This window comes from Xenopus laevis, chromosome 9_10L (genome assembly GCF_017654675.1).
Source record: "Xenopus laevis strain J_2021 chromosome 9_10L, Xenopus_laevis_v10.1, whole genome shotgun sequence".
Classification (NCBI taxonomy): Eukaryota; Metazoa; Chordata; class Amphibia; order Anura; family Pipidae; genus Xenopus; species Xenopus laevis.
The window spans coordinates 47340284-47359704 of record NC_054387.1 but is presented as its reverse complement, the minus strand read 5'-3'; the positions used below and the strand labels follow the sequence as shown (position 1 = coordinate 47359704).

Here is a 19421-nt window from a genome sequence, read left to right as displayed (position 1 = left end):
CAGTACCTGCTTAGCTTGCTTCCAAGAGTCTTCCCACTGTTTAATAGTGCTGCTGGCCTCCTCTAACTCATGTCGCAATCTGATAAACTCAGCTCCCCCTGGGCCTGATAGAAAACCTGGGGACGTTCCTGGGGAGAAGCTCCCTGATACAAAGTGCTCCCAAATGCTGTTATTCATGCCATTCAGGCCTGCAAGAGGAATGGAGAAGGAACTCATTAATGTGTATATTTCATGATTGACTATTATTTGAAAAGTTTAATAGAAGTGAATGATTGTTCTGTAAGATTAAACCAAATGCTGTATATGTTATACTAGCAAATCACCTGCTCTTTCTTATATGTTGTTAAAAAACAAAAATCACACCCATGAAGACCTGTGAAATATCATAAAATTAAACCTGTATCTGTGTGAAAAAAAATGTCCATGCATCACTTATTGATTATTTTCTCATATACTTAAATATGTAGAGGCATGAGGCTGATTGCTACTTTCAGGCTGCTGCTTTGTACATAATAGCACAGGGAGCTCCTGCTCTACCATGCCATTTTACAATGCTTCTCATTACACAAATGTCCCAAAGCTTCACCCCCAAATCTCAAGCTTTACCCCCTGTCTCAACATGAACCAGACAGCAGTATGTCTAGTGCCAAAAAACAGTGCAGGGCAGACACCTGCACCTAATCTCACCAAGCTATTGTTCACATAGCAAAACGATGATGTAGCCTGTTTCAGTTAAGAGAAAGTGAAGAATCAGGGAAGCTGATGGTTTGTTTGGGAGGAGGTTCTTTCGGATGCCACAGCTGATATCTCAGCTAGGCACAGTCTAAATATAGAAGAATAAATCTTCCCTCTGATTCCGTACACAAATTCAGCAATTATTTTTACACTCTTGTACTAAAAGCATCACAGAGTGTTTTATGCATGGTGAAGCTGCAGGTCCCCTAAAGGGGTTTTCATCGTCAAACACTTTTTTTCAGTTCAGTTGGTTTTAGATTGTTAACCTGAAATAAATACCTTTTCCAAATACTTTCTATTTGTTGACAGTTTTCATATTATTGAAGTGTAAAGTTAAAATTTTCACCTTTTAAAGGGGACCCGTCACTCAAAAAAAAAATTCAAAATCCTGTTTAATCACATTAGTCAAGTAAAATGAACTTTATTACACAATATAAATTATTTGAATCTTGTTTCCTTCAGTCTGGGAATTAATTATTATAGCAAGCAGGCAGGAGCCATTTTGTGGACACTTTTATTAAGGCAAGTCTTGCATCATCTCAGAATCTTGTTTGTGCACCAGAATGGGGGATCTGATGTCCATCCCCATGTACTGGTTACACAATTAAATGGTGAAGAGAACGGGGAATGCGTGGAGAACAGTGACATCTAGGAAGTGCTAAATGGAAAGTAAAAGTAATTTTCTGCCCCGCCTCTATGCCTAAGGCATAGAGGAGCAGGCAATATTTGATTGACAGCTGAGATTTTAAATGAGTTTACAACAGCTATGAATGCTTTAATAAAAAATAGAAATTAGATTTCACGTTTAATTTAATAAAGACAGGTCCACTTTAAAGCAGCTCTGGGGAGGGGGTTTGTGACTCTTTAACTAGCTGTTTTAAATTGACAGATTTATCTTTGTCCCTGCTGAGCAGAGTGCTGAGCTGTTAGAAGTGATATATTAGTTGCTAATATTCCACAGATGCTGTTGTAATCAACTAATTGCAGCAATTAAATGTAGCAAATTGTTACAGTTCCGATGCTTCTGGATCACTGAGCTGCCACTGACACTAGAGACACGAACATTAAACTTTAATTTTGGGAAAACAGTAAAAGATAAAAGATGGAAAGCAATTGAAAAAAGTCTTTGTTTGTGGTGAACAATCTGAAAACAGCTAAACAGAAAAAGTGTTTGGAATATGAAAAACCCCTTTAACTAAAATCATTCTTTTTATCTTTTGTTAAAAGAAGCACTCGATTTCTGAAATGGTACAAATGCTTCTCCAATGCAATGCCCTCCCAGCATTTCCATTTCTTACCTAGTGATCCATGAGTGGCTGATGTACTAAGGAAGGCATTGTCAGATTGGCTGTGTGGTCCCGTAGTCTGATGCAGGAAATGTGAGGAAAGGCTGACTGGTGGTGACGGGGAGGTGGAATGGAATGAGGCTGAACTTCCTAATGACCCAGGGATATTAACCGGGGCAGAGCTTTGCATCAGGCTTCCCCCTATAAACAACATAAAATATGTAGTTGGCAGGTACAAAAGAAAAAACAGGAGGGCTGAATATAATAAATATACTGAACAAAAACTGTGACACGCTTTCAAAAACTAACATAAAACATTAGGTGCTGAAAGTTTCAACAATAGGAAATTAAAGAAATAATAATATTTTTCTAACTTTGAATTTGTATGTGCTTCCAAAAATGGGTGCCATTCTTGCAGTTTGCTGCCCAGTATTGTGTGGTTTCAGCCCATAAGTTGTGAGCAGAGCACAGTGACTAACATATATTGCTTAAGACCTGCAAAGGGCTTTTAAACTTAATTTCTTGTGCTTTCATCCTAATGAAGGGTTACTATCCTATACAAATCATTGCAAGGCAAATATAGCTCTTCTGACTAGAGGAGAGACGTATTTGTTTGTGGAAATCTTTCCTTCTATTAGGGTAAGGGCACACCTGGCGATTCAATGAGATTTAGTCACCTGGCAACTAATTGCCTCTTCTTTGGGGCAACTATTCTCCCTGAACAGCTTACCCCTGTCTTCGTATTCCAAAGTCACCCAAAGTTTACTTTGAAGTGCCGCGCGTGCCACGCTGCAATCGATTTTTCATTATAGCCGGCGGAAGACAGGGGGAAGCCGTTCGGGGATATTAGTCGCCCCAAAGAAGGGGCAATTAGTCGCCAGGCGACTAAATCTCCCCGAATCGCCAGGTATGCCCTTACCCTTAGTGGCTTTGCTTCTATAGATATTTATCATTACCAATCATAATGCCTCCTGTGGCAGGACCTGAGCTGCTGTCAAACGATTTCTCTAGAGCTGCTACTCCAAACTCATTGAGATCCAGGTCATCTAGTGCAGATTCTGGAGAGAGTAAATATAGCATTAGGATTACAGAATAATGAAACAGAGATTCAAAATTACATTTCAAATTCACGGAGGCCCAAAGAGCCCTGTACAGATCTAATAAACTGAACTAGTCTATGGCAGTTCTTCCGGCATATGCTGGAATATGAAGACTGCCAACCAGGGCTTCAGGAACAAGAGCCTTTATAGAAACATAGCTGTAAAATATGTATGTTATCAAAGACTTACAATTTTTGTAATCATTTTGTAAATACTTACAATGTTGTTACAAAGCATATTTCTCTATAAAGCATTATATTATAATATATTATTATGTCAGCTATTACTTCTTTGTACTAATACATAGGACACTAATCTGGACAGTGCTGCTGTATGTCATTGATTTTTTATCACACTATCCTTTAGGTCCTTTGATACCAACATCAACAAATGTACAAGACACTGTGAGAGGGTTGTCCTGAATAAACATACCTATGACAGACTCCACCGTGTCACTGGTTGGATAAAAAGGAAGTGCATTGGCGTTCATACCAGGGGTTCCGCTGATGGCAGCTGGGCTGGGTGGAGTGGCAGCTAGACTGGATGTGATACTTGAGGAGATGCTGGAGGTAAGCGGGCTCCCCATGGGCAACATACCCAGTACTTCCTATATCAGTTAATAAAGTGTGATAATAATATGATAGCAGTGGTAGTTTGTAATAATAACTGTAAATATTTGCTGCAGCCACAGTCTACAAAGCATTTCATATGACACTAACCTGACTATATTTAATAATCACAGGTAATGCATACAATTATTCTTAAAATAAAAAATTCAACCAGTAATATATTACTAAACTTTTCCTAAAATTATGGTTTTCTTAAAGGGGAACTTTGACTTCCAAACCAAAATTTGATAAAGAGGCCCACATAACACAGGAACCCTTGATATATCCATCACAGTTACTCATTTATTCAAAAAGTATGAATAAATGCCATTTTCTATGCTGAAATCCATCTGTTTAACAGTTTTTCTCTCTCTGCATCATTTAAAATCCCGGCAGGGAAGGAGAGACTAAAGACCGATGTTACAAATTGTAACAACTTCTCCACAGCTTACAGACAGCATGCAGGAACTACATAACCCACAATGCATTGCACTCTGATGTTCCGTTCCTTATTGAAATCACATGTGCAAGGAATTGTGGGGTTTGGAGGATACAGATTGAGGACAGATGGATGCTGATACAAAGTAACAGTAGTCAGACAGATCAGCAGAAGAGCAGGGGGCAAGGCTTAGGGAACTGTTTCAAACCATTAAAAATTATGACAAACACCAGGCCCAGATGGTTTACCGGCTGCTTGGTATAGACTACTTAATAATCAAATATCCCCCTGGCTGTTAGATACATTCACCCATGCAACTCTGAAAGGGGAACTTCCCTCCTCGTGCTATGAGGCAATAATAGCTCTGATACTTAAGGAGGGAAAGGACCCATACTCCTGTGAATCCTACAGGCCTATATCCCTGATTAATACTGATGCCAAAATACTGGCAAAAATACTGGCTAACAGACTAGTAAAAGTCATTTCGTCCATTATACATCCGGAACAAACAGGATTTATGCCCAATAAAACAACATCCATTAACCTAAGACGCTTGCATACACACATTCAATTGGCAAGGCAATATCAAAGCACTGGGGTAGTGGCATCATTGGATATAACCAAAGCATTTGACTCGGTCAACTGGTCCTATCTGTGGCAGGTTTTGGAGAAATTTGGTTGCGGTCCCAACTTCATTGCTTGGATCAAACTACTATATAAAAAACCTACTGCTCAAATCCGGGTTAATAATACCCTATCGGTAGCCTTTGAACTAGGGAAGGGGACCAGACAGGGCTGCCCTTTATCGCCTCTACTATTTGCTTTAGCAATCGAGCCACTGGCGGCAAAGGTGAGGCAGGCACCATTGGTCAAAGGTATCGCATTGGGCAATATTGTAGAAAAGGTAGCCTTGTATGCAGATGATGTTTTACTTTTCTTGAAGGATACAGGTTCATCACTCCGAGCTGCATTAGATATACTTGAGAGTTTTGGAAGGCTTAGCGGCCTTTCGATCAATACAACAAAATCAGTATTATTTCCCTTAGGACGTACTAATCTAACAGATAGGACCCTTCCTCTCACTCCAGTGACTAGGTTCCGCTACTTAGGCATAATGATCAGTACAGACCCAACAACATATATAGCTGAGAATCTGGACCCGATCTTAGTAAAATTTAAAAACACAATTCCACACTGGGTTAAACTCCCTCTGACATTATGGGGTAGAGTTAACCTTTTTAAAATTCTATATCTCCCAAGGTTTCTCTACCCACTCTGGAACGCACCGATTTACATTACCATCCCAAGTTAACAGCGAGTTACTTTCCTTTATTTGGGCCAACAAAACACCTAGATTATCATGGCTCACACTTACTGCATCTAGGGATAAGGGGGGACTTGCCCTTCCACATTTGCAAAATTATTATTATGCGTCCCAACTATCTTATATCCATAACTGGTTCAACCCAGATGATAGCAACTCATTGACAAATTTGCATGCAACAATCATGGGTTCTCTGGAAGCTATTCGAAATGCCCCTTATAGGAAGGGGGGGGACGGTCCTTCATTGCCAGGGGTACTCGGTACTCCTATTAAAGTGTGGACAAAGGTGCAAGCTAAAGGCGCTATCTCTTATCCTAAATTATCAGGGAAAATGCCACTGTGGAGAAATTCTAATCTGCCTCATCTGTCACAACTACCGGATTTTCATTACTGGCCACTTATTGGAATCCGACATTTAGAGGACCTATTAGTGGATGGATCCTTCCCCTCCCTGGCACAGTTAAAAACTAAATTTAACCGACAGGACATACAACTATTTCGATACTTCCAATTAAGACATGCTTTCTATGCCCAGTTCCAATCATACCAGCTTTCACCAACGCAGCAGGTGTGGGAGGCCAGACTTTGGGACCCTGCCCCAGCTAAACTGGTATCACAGTTATACAATATAATCCAGGCCTCCCAGTCTGTGCCGTTTGACAAAGCCAAAAGGAAATGGTTGGATACGCTTCCCTCCTTGGAGGAGGAACAGTGGGAGGAGGCTGGGAGGAGGCTGTAGACAACCTTTACTCCTTTCTGATTTCCCTAAGAGATAAAATGATCCAATTCAAGATGATTCACCAAATATATATCACGCCCCAGAGACTCAAAGTTATGGGTAGACTAGAAGGGGCTAAATGTGCCAAGTGCAGTACAGCAGAGGCAGGCTTCCTGCACTTAATCTGGGACTGCCCCAGGGTACTGTCATATTGGAAGGCAGTAATTCAATATAGTAATGAACATCTGTCTCTCCCTGGAATTTGTACTCCTTTATGCAAAAAAGCTAATTATTATGAAATGGATGAGTCCTAATGCCCCCACACTCCAGCAGTGGATTGATTTAATAAATGTCACCCTTCCACTAATCAAGTTAACCTATAATGCTCGGGGAACTCCTGACAAGTTTGGGAAAATATGGTCCCCTTGGTTGGATGTCAACCCCCAGGTATCGTTGTCAGACGATTAAACTTTGACTGCAATCTGCGATATATTGAATTGGTCAATGTCAATCACTGTGTTATGATATCACTTGTACCCAGTCTTCTCTGAAAATGCCAAGTACGATTATTATTATTATTGTTAATTTTTATTGTTTTCTTTTATGTTTAAAATGCAAAAATAAAAACCTTTAAAAAAAAAAAAATCATGACAAATCTGCATATTTTTTAATTGATGTATATTGCAAAGTTGCTTGAAATTATGTTTACTTTTCAAAAAGCTTAAGTTATGTTTGTATGAAGTTCCTTTTTTTTTTTTAACAATTGTTTTTTTTATATTGAAAGTACAGGTATGCGTGCACAGATAAAATGTGATAAAGGTTCCAACCATAAATTGTTGTCTACTTGTTTTCTTATACATGCATGTTAGTTTATACCATAAACACATCTGTCTTGGGACTTAAGTAAAATATAATCGTTAGATAATACATATACATATTTTTGTTATCCTTGTTTTCTAATTAACAATGTATTGTAGGTATTTCGGTTCACATCCCTTTACAATATACCTTGCAGCAGCCTGTTCATTTTTAAACTTAACTAAACATAAAACCTAGGGTTTACTTGTGTATCTATCTGAGAGGAACTTGTCTGGTGGTACTAGTGTGGATAGTTTATTTAGGAATATCTGGATTGCTTCTCGGTGCTGCTTGTGACGTTCCCTTTTAATTACAGATTCCATATACCTGCAGTGTTGCTTATACACCAGAAAAAAGATGAATGCACACATTTATAAAGTACTTTCATTGAAAGGGAATTCATGTACAGAACAGCAGAGAGAGCTAAGGTAGCTATGCATGTAAAGATCCACTCATTTGTCAATGTGACTGGATCATTGGATGATTTGATCACCCAGGTTACAGTCTGTTCGAACAGTTTTTTCCTTGGTCAAGACTTTGGAATAAATCAAGAGCATGCAAACACTGTATAATCTTATTTATATTATGCCACAAAGGATTTACTATTATATGTGCTTACCATACGTGCTTACCTGCTTAGACTGCAGAAGAGGCTGCTCCTGGTGTCTGTGTTCCAAAGAGTGAGGTTTTAACTTTGCCTGCATAATTAACAAACAACGAACTGTAAAACAAAGCACCAAAGCCTTCTACTAACAACAGCTGGAGTTCTGGAAAGAGACAATATAACAACAACCCCCTGAGCTGTTCCCAGTGAAACAGTTGTATAATGAAGGACATTTTTAATTAACCCACCTGGCTTTTGTAACTTTTGAGGTAATCTGCACCCACAGAGTCCTCACGTTCACAACCTGGAGCTTTCTTGTAACTAACAGGTAGGTCCGTGTGAAAACCTAAATGATCTAAACTGTGGGGTTTGCCTAGCGAGCCAGGCGGAGACCCACAGGGATTGGTTGGGCTTCCTAGGCTGGCACAAAGCATCTGAAAAGGACAGAGAGAATGAAAGTCTGGAAACTTTATTAAAGGAAATACATAGCCTCAGTATTTATCGACTGTATCACTGTTAATTGAAATATTTTTGTTTATTTTGGGGAATTAAATTCACATGACACAAAAAACCAGAGCAATACTGGTCCATTCATTTCAGTTTATGAAAAAATTATGTATGAGAATTTTAAAGCCAATTAAATTGAAAAGGCACTTACTGTGGCTGATGTTGGGCTAGTGGGGAGGTGGCTCATCTTCCCCCATACCTATAAAAATATAACACACCATTAGCACAGATAGTTTTCTTAAAATGTTTTTTAAAGGGCACCCTTCTCCCCAGTGCCGGGCCAGGAGCTGGGCGCTGTAGGTAACCCGGCCGGCCACTTCGCCCCAGCCACAGCAGTACGCAACTAAGCACACGCGTTTGTGCACAACCGAGGACACGCGTGCACAACCGAGGACGCACTTTAACTTTAGAGAGCGCACCCACTTTTCACTGAGGTAACAATTGCCGGACTAGGGGAAGGCTGCATGTGAGGTACTTGCCTGGCACCCCCAAGCACGTGCCCCCAAGCACGTGCCTCTTCTGCCTACCCCTAGTTCCAGCCCTGCTTCTCCCCCACTAAGAACTGTAGCAGCTTGCATCAGGTTCCTACTCCCGTTGCATGTTGCAGCAGATGTCCAGAGCAGAGGACACTCACTCACATGAGCAGTAGATAGATTCTGTGTGATGAGCATGCCCATGCTGAGCTTCATGCAGCAGAGGGTGTCTACTTGAAATGTTCTTAATTATTTGAAATGTAACATTTTAACACTCAGGTATTTACAAAAGGTTAATGGTTAGGTTTCAGAATAAAACATTTAGGCCCATGGCATGTGACAGACATGCCCCTTTTGAATAATTAATAAGTGCCCTGCCTCCTGGAGGATGGAGCTTAACCCTTAAGGTCGACAGAGAAAATGTCCTGTGTGCCATGCGTTAAAAAAAAAAGAAACGTATAACAGAAATCGTACTGGTGAAAACAATTCATTATCGATGTTATTCTATACTAATGTTTCTTTTCCTTTGAAAATTCTGTATTGGAAATTTTTATGCTTACCATTTGTTAATGCATATGTTTTTGAAAAATAAAAGAGATATAAAAAAAAAAAAAAGAAAAGTAAAATGACTAATCCTATTCAGGGTTGTTGAATAAAGAAACGGGTCTCTGTATGACAGAATGGACACACATCCCTGATTATGCCAAACCACATCCTTGTTCTGGCAAATCCCAACTACTTTGACTGGACACCAGGCCAATTTTGTGGATGTCCAGGCCCCCTGCATACACCATGCACTGACAGAAGTCATACCAGTCCCCTCCAATGGCAACCCTGATCTTAAAGTGATACTGACACAAAAAAAATTCAAAATATTAATCTACATTACAAGTTACCTATAGGTCATTTTGATTGTTTTTCGCTGATAGTTCTACTTTAATGGTTAAAGGAGACATATACCAACTAAAAAAACTCTACAATCAGGGTCGGACTGGGGGGCCCTAGGCCCACCGGGCTGCTGTCTTTGGTCCCATTTTTTTGCTGCAATTGCGCATGTGTGCGTACAGGGTCCCCCCCACCAATTGAGCATGCGTGCATACAGGTTTCTTGCCACTACCTGAAGATCATATTTGCAGGGAGCATGTCTGGGCCCTTTATTGGAGCTCCCTATAGATCTGCTATGGACCCTGTCCGTGTTTTAAATGAGGGGTGGGCATGTCCTAATCGTCCCTGCCAGTAGGGGGAGCAACCCAGCTTCAGTTCCCTATCAGGTCAGCCCAGCTGCTGATTGGTCCCTATCTAACAGTGCAGTGTGCCGAGTGCTGCCAGCTCCCCCGCACAGCCTTGGAAAGTAGGCAGCAAGTGGAACAGATGGGAGGGACTATTAGGGTTTTTGCAGAAATTTTCAATAAATCAGCCCAAAACTCTACTTTTTAAAGCACAATACTTCTGTATTTAACAGAGTATAATGCACTGGAACATTCTTGTCTCTATATTTCCTTTAAATATATATTCACAAACTGTGAAGCTAGCCACTCCTAGAATGACATAAAGCAGAGAATGCGGAGGTTCCGCCTAAAGTACATCGAGGTGATATTTTGCTGATTGTTGATTTTCTGTCATATGCATTTTTGGAACTGTAACAGAGCAACAATACAACGTTTTCAAATACCTGTAACCCTTTTATAAGGTGGGGGAGGGCTCTAAACAGCTAAGGGTGCTTTAACCTAAAAATTATGAAAGCCACAGCCTTAATCCATAAACCTCTGGTATCCACTAACTCCTCTGTAAAAGTTTAATTCTATATTTATATATGACATAATGGAATTTTACTGACTGGTGCTGCAATTTACCACACAAAGGTTCACACAACATTTTGTATCATACATTTTATATTTACACTGTAAGAAATGTTAAAAGCCACACACAATGAAGGGGTGACAATGTAAATACTGATCACATACACTGCTGAAGTCTGGTGCATGAGGGCTTGAGGGACTGACAGGAACAGAGTCTCCTGCTGCTGATGGCATGTACATAATGGGTGCCATCTGTGTAGGGCTGGACACAGATGAGGGAGACTGAAGATCATCGCATACCAGAGACTCTGTAAAACAATAAATTGGCATTCTTTAACTAGGTAGGCTGTTGAATCACTGCATATTCCGATGTTAACATGAGCTTTACAAGCATTTAGAAGCATCTGTAGTACATGCTCCACACATACCAACATGGCATTTGTTCTTCAACACTGTCACTAGATAATGTACTCAGATTATAAATATTCTAAACCTCAATGTATTCTTTCTGAATTATACTGTGCGATGCAGGCAAAACAGCCTCAACTAAATGGAAGATAAACATTAAAAAAAAAAACAGGCCAGATAAGGGACTAGCTATTATCAAACTTCCTTAGTTAATTATTCAAAGGAAACATTTAAAGGAGAAGGAAAGCTACGGAGGTATTTTATTGCCAATAGATTAGCTGCAATAGTGCAAGCTAGAATGCTATATTTATTCTGTAGAATGTTTTACCATACCTGAGTAAAAAGCTCTAGAAACTCTCTGTTTGTTTAGGATAGGAGCTGCAGTATTAACATGGTGTGACATCACTTCCTGCCTGAGTCTCTCCCTGCTCTGGGCTCAGATTACAGTAGAGAAGGGAGGGGGGGCAAGAGGAGCAAACTGAGCATGCTCTTGCCCAGGGAAATGAGGTTTAAGCTGAAGGCAGGAAGTCTGATACAGAAGTCCATGTGTACACAATAGAAGGAAAGAAATGCAGTGTTTCTTTTGACAGGGGACTCAGAGCAGCACTACTTTGGGGGTTTACTGGTATATTTTAGATGGACCTTTCTGATAAGGCTTACTTAGTTTTAACCTTTCCTTCTCCTTTAATCTTTTTTTAAAAGGCGTTTTTCTCAATATGCAACTGGTAAGTTATGCAGATCTATAACCGATATAAAACAAGACGGACTCCCATATCCCATAAGATTCAAGCCTTTGCACCTTTCCCTTTTCCAACATTAGTAAATGGCTGGCAAAGCTATGTAACGCTAAGTGTTTTACCAGATACGCGTAATAATAATTAGTAGCGAGATTACTTAAGGCTAGTGGCAGACAGGGGGGTTAGTTGCCTACGAGGCAACTTTGGGGACTTCAGGGAGATTAGTTGCCCGCAGAAGAGGAAATTTGTTGCTGAGCGACTAATCTCCTCATCTGCCACCACCCTAAAGGAGAAGGAATGGCAACAATCACTTGGGGGTGTCAAAAGTTAAGCCAAACCCCCCCCCCCCCATCAGCAGAGAACTGCCTTGTGTTCTTCCAGCAAGAGCCATGGAGCAATCCTCTTCCTGCTACTTATTTCTTTGTGCAGTGCTGTACAGTGAAAAGCCAAAATTTAACAAAAAAGCTGGCTTTTTCACTCTGCTGGGCATGCGTCTGCCCAGGATTTTGAAGACAGAAGTGAGAATTACTCGCTGAGAAGAACCTTGGGCCAGGGAAGTTTTCTGCCAACAGGAACATAGGCCCAGGGTATCAGGTAAGTGACCAGAATTACTTTGGGTGCCTAACCTTGGCACCCTCAAGTAATTGTGACTTCATTTTCCTTTAATGAAGCTGTAATTTGTTCTTTTAACCACCCTGGAGACTAGCAGGGTGCTATAATACATGAAAACATACGTTCAATATGAGCAAAGGCGCAGAAAGGCCCACGTGGGCAGCTCCCAGATTGCTGCATGTCATTGCATTTGGTTGACTTGTAGATCTGAAAAAAGGAGAGGGAAATGTCAAATTTTTTCCCCCACCTCTAATGTCCTAAACAAAAAGTGGTTGTTAAAAATAGATTTACCTCAGGGTGAAACTGTTGTTCTGTTCGTGTATGACAATACTGGCATGAATCCCCACTCTCACACTTGCTGGGATCTCCCCACTCATCACCGTGTTTCACATTAGGGCATGGGGAAGACCTAACATGCAATAGTAAATTTTACTTTGTCAAAATAAAGCCTTCCAAGAGAAGATGTACATATGTATGCCCTATGAGAACCTTCCTTTTTGAGATTATATGCAGGTGGAATTGATTACTAGAAAACAGACAGACGCTGAGCCGTTAACTTGTACTATCTGAATCATCATGCAAGAATACTGATGGGTCCCCGGTGCATTTTGTCATTTATTTCCCCACTGTATGTAAACCACTTGACATGTGAAAAATAAATTTTTTGAATTTTCAAAAACAATTTTACCAGTGGACCTCCCCACTTCAGCTACAGCATCTGCTCACTTATTGTTACATCTCTGGACACATGAAGGGTATAACTGCAATACCCTTGAAAATGATCAATCAAACAAGTGATTTGTACCAGAGATAATCTCTGTTTAGCTCTTGTGTAAAATGTCACCCAAATAATTGTATTTTACCCAATTAAAATTGTTTTGGTAGGGTTTTATTAAAGAATTCTCTTCTATGCACACAAATTGTACTTCCTTGCATAGCTTTGTTTATCTGGTATGTATTTCTGATTCTGTCTGAATTGTGAATATCTTTACATATGTTGTACCCATAACTTCTATTGATACCAAATATATATGGACTGAGAGTGGAAGCTGAGCAAAAATGGAAGATGCCTACAGCATCCTGTAAATTGTAACCTTGTATCGGATAGCTTTCTTTTCCTAAAACCCTATTTGATATAACGGGGAGGTGCCGGCTGTATTTGGTATAGTTGATTTTACAGTGAGTGGTGAGAAACTTTATCACACATAAAACAAAATCTTACTTCCAAGAGCAGATATATTTTCAAGTTGGTATTACCTATATTTGTTTTGGCGTGGGCTTCTTCTCCGGTCTTTGCTGTTGTGATAATAAGGGCAGGCATACCCTTGACGGCACAGTCGAGGAGGCTTCTTGCACTGTTCGGTCTTGTAGTGTCCAAGAACATATGTGGTATCTGTAAAAAAAAAAAATTCCTAGTGCTCATTGCAGTGTTACTGCTGTCAGCTATTGTCCCTGCAGACATCTTATTTGCTGCTTTTTTTTAACAATTCTTTTATTGATTATACATGTGTACATATTATTACATTGTATAACAAATTGTCAGTTGCTTGTTGTACAACATATTGATTGTAACTAGGCATTACAGTCATAACTAAAATAATAAAGAAATGAATAAACAATAGTTAACATTGCGGTGTCTTATTTGCTGCTTACTTGTTGTTCACCAAAATGAATGATACTAAATACAGTGCAAAATGAATGGTACTAAATATAAGGTTCTTACCCCGCCAGCGTGGTTCCTCCCCTAAAATCTTTTCTATCATGGCATGGCTAGCTGCCATGGCTGTCTGCCCTTCTATACCCCCATCAGGAGTTGGCTGACCATTCTGCAAAGCTTCCATTGCTTGCAGTTCTCTGTGTGGGAAAAGGGGGTACAGGTCATAACAATCAAAAGTAATAGCAATACAGGAAGAGGGAGTCTTAAAGTCACATATTTCCCTCCAATACACTAATTAGGTATCAATGACCCCTGCCATGTGGTTTCCCACAGAGCATACTACCAGATATTAAAAAATTAATATCTTTCATACCTGATGTCGTACACAGGAGTGCGCAGGTCGTGTGGCCCATGAGCAAAGGCACAATGCTGACCGTTCTTGGTGCAGTGACCCTTGGAATCCGTTTCATGGATACAGATGCCAGTTTTGTAGTAGCGTAGGTGGTACCGTCTTTCTGTATCCCCTGTTGTCCTATGTAGAAAGGGGCATCTTTGCAGAAAGGAAAGGTGACAGTTTAATCTTTGTTTTAGAACCTTCTGCCTCAAGTATTCTGCTCCAAAGGTCTTCCGGGTAAAGCAATACTACTCCATTAAAGGAACAGTAATACCAGAAAATTTTAAGGGAAACTATTGCAAAAAGGAAAATGTAATATAAGCTTCATAATACTGAAGTTAGAAACTTTCTAAATACAATAAATTAAAAATTCTACATTGTTTATGAAATAATCAACTTGATCTTCACTATTCATCTCTCAGCATCTGTTTCTCCTCATTCTGTCTTCATTCAGGAGTTGGGTGTCAGATGAATGATCCAATATATCTTATAGGGGGCTCCCTTTCCTAGCTGATGAATTAGAGCTCACTCAAATAACTGATTCAAGTACAAACTAAATCTAACAAAATAACTGCCTTTCTTTTCACCTTTTAAAATATTTTTATTCCTGCGAATTTTTTAGATATACGTAATGCAACAAAGTACATATCCATTCTAGGCATTTAAAAGTTTTACAACAGTTAACAGCCGTATTCAGTATGCTTATAGTATATATTAAGCTAACTTTTGGATAAGTGTGTTAACATTGCAGGAATTTATCCTCAAATATCAACCTAAATCCGTTACATTCACTGAATTAGTGTTATATCATTAAGTTATACAATATATCATATATTTTTTCTATCTTTGTCATAGATTTTTGCCTCTAAGAAGAGTCGATTAGTCGCCGGGAGATTAAATGTCCCCGAATCTCATAGTGTGACATTACCCTTAATATAATATACTGTTTCCCTGCACTGGCACATTTGGTGTGTTTGCTTTAGAAAAACTACCATAGTTTATATAAACAAGCTGATGCATATTCATGGGGGCAGCCATTCAAAGCACAGATTACATAGCAGATAACAGACGCGCTCCAGCTTGAAGACTCATCTGCCTTAAAGTATCACAACCCAAGTGACTCCAGTTGCAGAAACACCACCCCGGGTAACAATCTGAAGCATTAATATGTGCCAGGCAAATCTTAGCCCTGAAATCTCAGCGTAAGCATTTATTCCTAGTGAAATCCACCTGAAGAACTTCTAACCCAAGAATCTTCAACTAAAATATTTCTAGCCAAGTCAATGACACCAATGAAATAACCATCTCAAGGTATTTCACTTGAAGAAACTCCACTATTGCCATAGCCAACAGTGAAGGTTATTTGGAGATTTTTCAAGTTATTTATAACTTCTTTACATAAATATTTAAGTGTGTGGTGTTTAGGAGGCACAACAATGAACAATATGTTGACAACTAATCAGAAGGCTAAAAAGATTTTTTTCACTTATGGTCCTCTTACACATACTTCATTTAAGGTGGGCTGATACAGCCTTATGAGCACTTCAAAGCTTACATTTTAACAGATTAAACATGATTACTGCTTTTATGATATTGTTTTGCAGGCAAAGATACTCACTCATCACCATCTGGACATAGTCCCGTAGTCTCATCATACTTGGTACAATAGATATCTGGACTGTAGCTAAAGGTCCCATCACGCCTCCTCACTGATCTCCGCCGGCGCTGGTTGACAAAATGCCAGTGGAAACAGGTGTACGGTCGATGCTGGGTGCACTTATGCTGCACAAACAGGGGACACTGTTCGGTGCGAAACTCTTTTAGGTACCTGTGTTAGAAAAGGGCACATTAGGAAAAAATTATCTACATCAATGGACATCTTTAAAAGGAATCACTATATAATGCTGCTTAATACCATCATGGGTTGCCCTGCCTGGATGATTTTTTACCTGAAATTGTATCATAGTTCACTAATGTATTCATATTCCTTCTGTTGGAAAATAATGCAGGTAATTGAGGCCAATCTGCTGCAGTTACAAAGGGAAGGGGGAAAAATTCCCACCCCTGGTACAGTTAGGTCTCTAAATATTTGGACAGAGACAACTTTTTTTCTAATTTTGGTTCTGTACATTCTGTATAGTTGAACTGCAGACTTTCAGCTTTAATTCAGTGGGTTGAACAAAAAGATTGGATAAAAATGTGAGGAACTAAAGCCTTTTTTTAACACAATCACTTCATTTCAGGGGCTCAAAAGTAATTGGACAATTGACTGAAATGCTATTTCATGGGCAGGTGTGGGCAATTCCTTTCTTATGTCATTATCAATGAAGCAGATAAAATCGCTGGAGTTGATTTGAGGGGGGTGCTTGTATGTGGATGATTTTGCTGTGAACAGACAACATGCGGTCAGAGGAGCTCTTCATGCAGGTGAAACAAGTCATCCTTAAGCTGCAAAAACAGAAAAAAAACATCTGAGAAATTGCTACAATATTAGGAGTGGCAAAATATAGAGTTTGGTACATCCTGAGAAAGAAAGCACTGGTGAACTCAGCAACGCAAAAAGACCAGGACGTCCATGGAAGACAACAGTGGTGGATGATCGCAGAATCATTTCCATGGTGAAGAGAAATCGCTTCACAACAGCCAAACAAGTGAACAACACTCTCCAGGAGGTAAGCATATCGATATCCAAGTCTACTATAAAGAGAAGACTGCATGAAAGTAAATACAGAGGGTGCACTGCAAGGTGCAAGCCACTCATAAGCATCAAGAATAGAAAGGCTAGATTGGACTTTGCTAAATAACATCTAAAACAGCCAGCACAGTTCTGAAAAAACATTCTTTGGACAGATGAAATAAAGATCAACCTCTAACCTGAATGATGGCAGAAAAAAAAGTATGGAGAAGGAGTGGAACAGCTCATTATCCAAAGCATACCACATCATCTATAAAACATGGTGGAGGCAGTGTGATGGCTTGGGTTTGCATGGCTGCCAGTAGCACTGGGACACTAGTGTTTATCCATGATGTGACACAGGACAGAAGCAGCCAAATTAATTCTGAGGTGTTCAGAGACGCTGTCTGCTCAAATCCAGCTAAATACAGTCAAACTCATTTGGAGGCATTTAATAATACAGATGGACAATGACCCAAAACCTACAGCCAAAGCAACCCAGGAGTTTATTAAAGCAAAGACGTGGAATATTCTTGAATGGCCAAGTCAGTCACCTGATCTGAACCCAATTGAGCTGCATTTCACTTGTTGAAGACTAAACTTCGACAGAAAGACCCAGAAACAGCAACTGAAAGCCACTGCAGTAAAGGACTGGAAGAGCATTAAAAAGGAAGAAACCCAGAATCTGTTGATGTCTATGAGTTCAAGACTTCAGGCTGTCATTGCCAGCAAAGGGTTTTCAGAAAAGAACTTTTAGAACTGAACATTTTATTTTCAGTTTTTTAATTTGTCCAATTGCTTTTGAGCCCCTGAAATAGGCTTTATTTCCTCACATTTTTGTGCAATCTTTTTGTTCAACCCACTGAATTAAAGCTGAAAGTCTGCAGTTCAACTGCATCTTAGTTATTTAAAACTCATCCATTGTGGTAATGTACAGAACCAAAATTAGAAAAAAAGTTGTCTCTGTCCAAAGATTTATGGACCTAACTGTATATGTTTATATGAATCTATAAGTGTATGTGAAGGCAGGGATATTTTGACAGCTCAATTTGCAGTCCCTCATTTGTACTGGAAAGTCCAGTTTTTCTCTGGACTGAACAGCCAGAAAAAGAAACAAAGTTTCTAACTTAATTGGCTTTTGGCGGAGAGCCCAGAACAGCGACAACAGAAGTTAAGAAATATTTGTAACAATTCAAATGTATCTAGATAAGCAAATAAGTAATTGTAAAAATATAAGATTGCACAGCAACTTTTTTGTCCCTCTTTTTATTTCCAAAATGTTGGGAGGTATGATCTCAGGTCATTTTGCCTGGCCATGTGCTTTCAGAAAGAGCCAGCACTTTAGGATGGAACTCCTTTCTGGCAGGCTGTTGTTTCTCCTACTCAATGTAACTGAATGTGTCACAGTGGGACCTGGATTTTACTATGAGTGCTGTTCTTAGATCTACCAGGCAGCTGTTATATTGATGGTATTTCATTAGTAAAAATAATGCTTAGACACCACTTGACCAGCAGTGGAGGTAATACAGTTTACATCACAACTATTAGGGCAATAAAATCCAATGCCCTTATGAGTCACAGCTGACTAAATGCACATTAAACTCTCACATTAACTCTACTCGAGTGCAAAAAGATAAGGCCTCGCACGTTGCTGCCACTAACCCCGCCCCTTATATTTCCCGCCCTTTTACAGCTCTGGTCGGTTCCTGCAGGAACAGCCGCGGGATTCTGCGCGTCATTTACGCTACACACTGACGTCAGTCGTCTTGCGGTGCTTTTTTTTTCCCCTTACGTACGTGTAGTGCTGCGGCTTTTCTGGTTGGGCCTGTAAACCTCCAGCGGCGCTAACACCAGTGGAAGCGGAGGACGCAGACGGGGAGCTCGGGACTGGGCCCTTAGACATTTTTTCGGGCCTTCCGCCTCCCTTTCCTATATCACTTGCTGAGCAGACCGTGGCGGTAGTGGTGACGAGAGAATGCGCCTGCGCGGCCGCCATGAACCGACGACTAAGTGAAAGCGCTTCCCGGGGAAATTAGGCATTCTGGGAGTTGTAGTCCCATTGGAAAGCTTAGTGTGCCGGAGCGGACGGGGCTTTGCAAATAAAAAGACTACAAGCCCCATAAGGGTACGGGTTTGGCGACCCGGATAGCGATTGTGTCAAGACGTATAGATCGGAATGTACTTTTATAGGCTGTGAGAAGACATATGGTGCGAGGCGTCAGTCTGTTAACTCATTTTATTATGCAAAGGGGGTTTCCACCGCCCCATTTTTTCTAATGCTAAAAGAAAGTCCATTGTATAACTAATAAAAGGAATTACATTTTTGTAAAGTTGTAACATACAGTAGTATTTGTTTATCCCTTTATATTCTCTGATTTTGTTCTCCTTCCTGGTTGTAAATCAGCTGGCTTCTAATTATTTTGTGCCTGACACTGCACAAGGGAGGGGCTTGGTTATACAGAGCTCAGTATCTCTTTTTAAAGGAGAA

At 40.0% G+C, this 19421-nt stretch overlaps 1 protein-coding gene across 2 annotated transcripts in view; it reads right to left on the bottom strand.

Moving 5' to 3' along the window:
* Window positions 1-19421, bottom strand: part of unk.L (unkempt family zinc finger L homeolog) — a 22973-nt gene extending 3552 nt beyond the window's left edge. The window contains exons 1-15 of one of the 2 annotated variants that reach the window (XM_018235333.2): window positions 18730-19421; window positions 15878-16087; window positions 14239-14415; window positions 13932-14062; window positions 13466-13601; window positions 12500-12617; window positions 12331-12415; window positions 10617-10759; window positions 8331-8378; window positions 7921-8106; window positions 7701-7766; window positions 3554-3728; window positions 2978-3079; window positions 2034-2222; window positions 7-188 (exon numbers count right to left, since the gene is read on the bottom strand). In XM_018235333.2, coding sequence (XP_018090822.2) covers window positions 7-188; window positions 2034-2222; window positions 2978-3079; window positions 3554-3728; window positions 7701-7766; window positions 7921-8106; window positions 8331-8378; window positions 10617-10759; window positions 12331-12415; window positions 12500-12617; window positions 13466-13601; window positions 13932-14062; window positions 14239-14415; window positions 15878-16087; window positions 18730-18929 — 2148 coding nt within the window. In that variant the 5' untranslated portion in view covers window positions 18930-19421. The remainder of the gene's footprint in view (window positions 1-6; window positions 189-2033; window positions 2223-2977; window positions 3080-3553; window positions 3729-7700; window positions 7767-7920; window positions 8107-8330; window positions 8379-10616; window positions 10760-12330; window positions 12416-12499; window positions 12618-13465; window positions 13602-13931; window positions 14063-14238; window positions 14416-15877; window positions 16088-18729) is intronic. The other variant, XM_018235332.2, reaches the window with a different exon arrangement.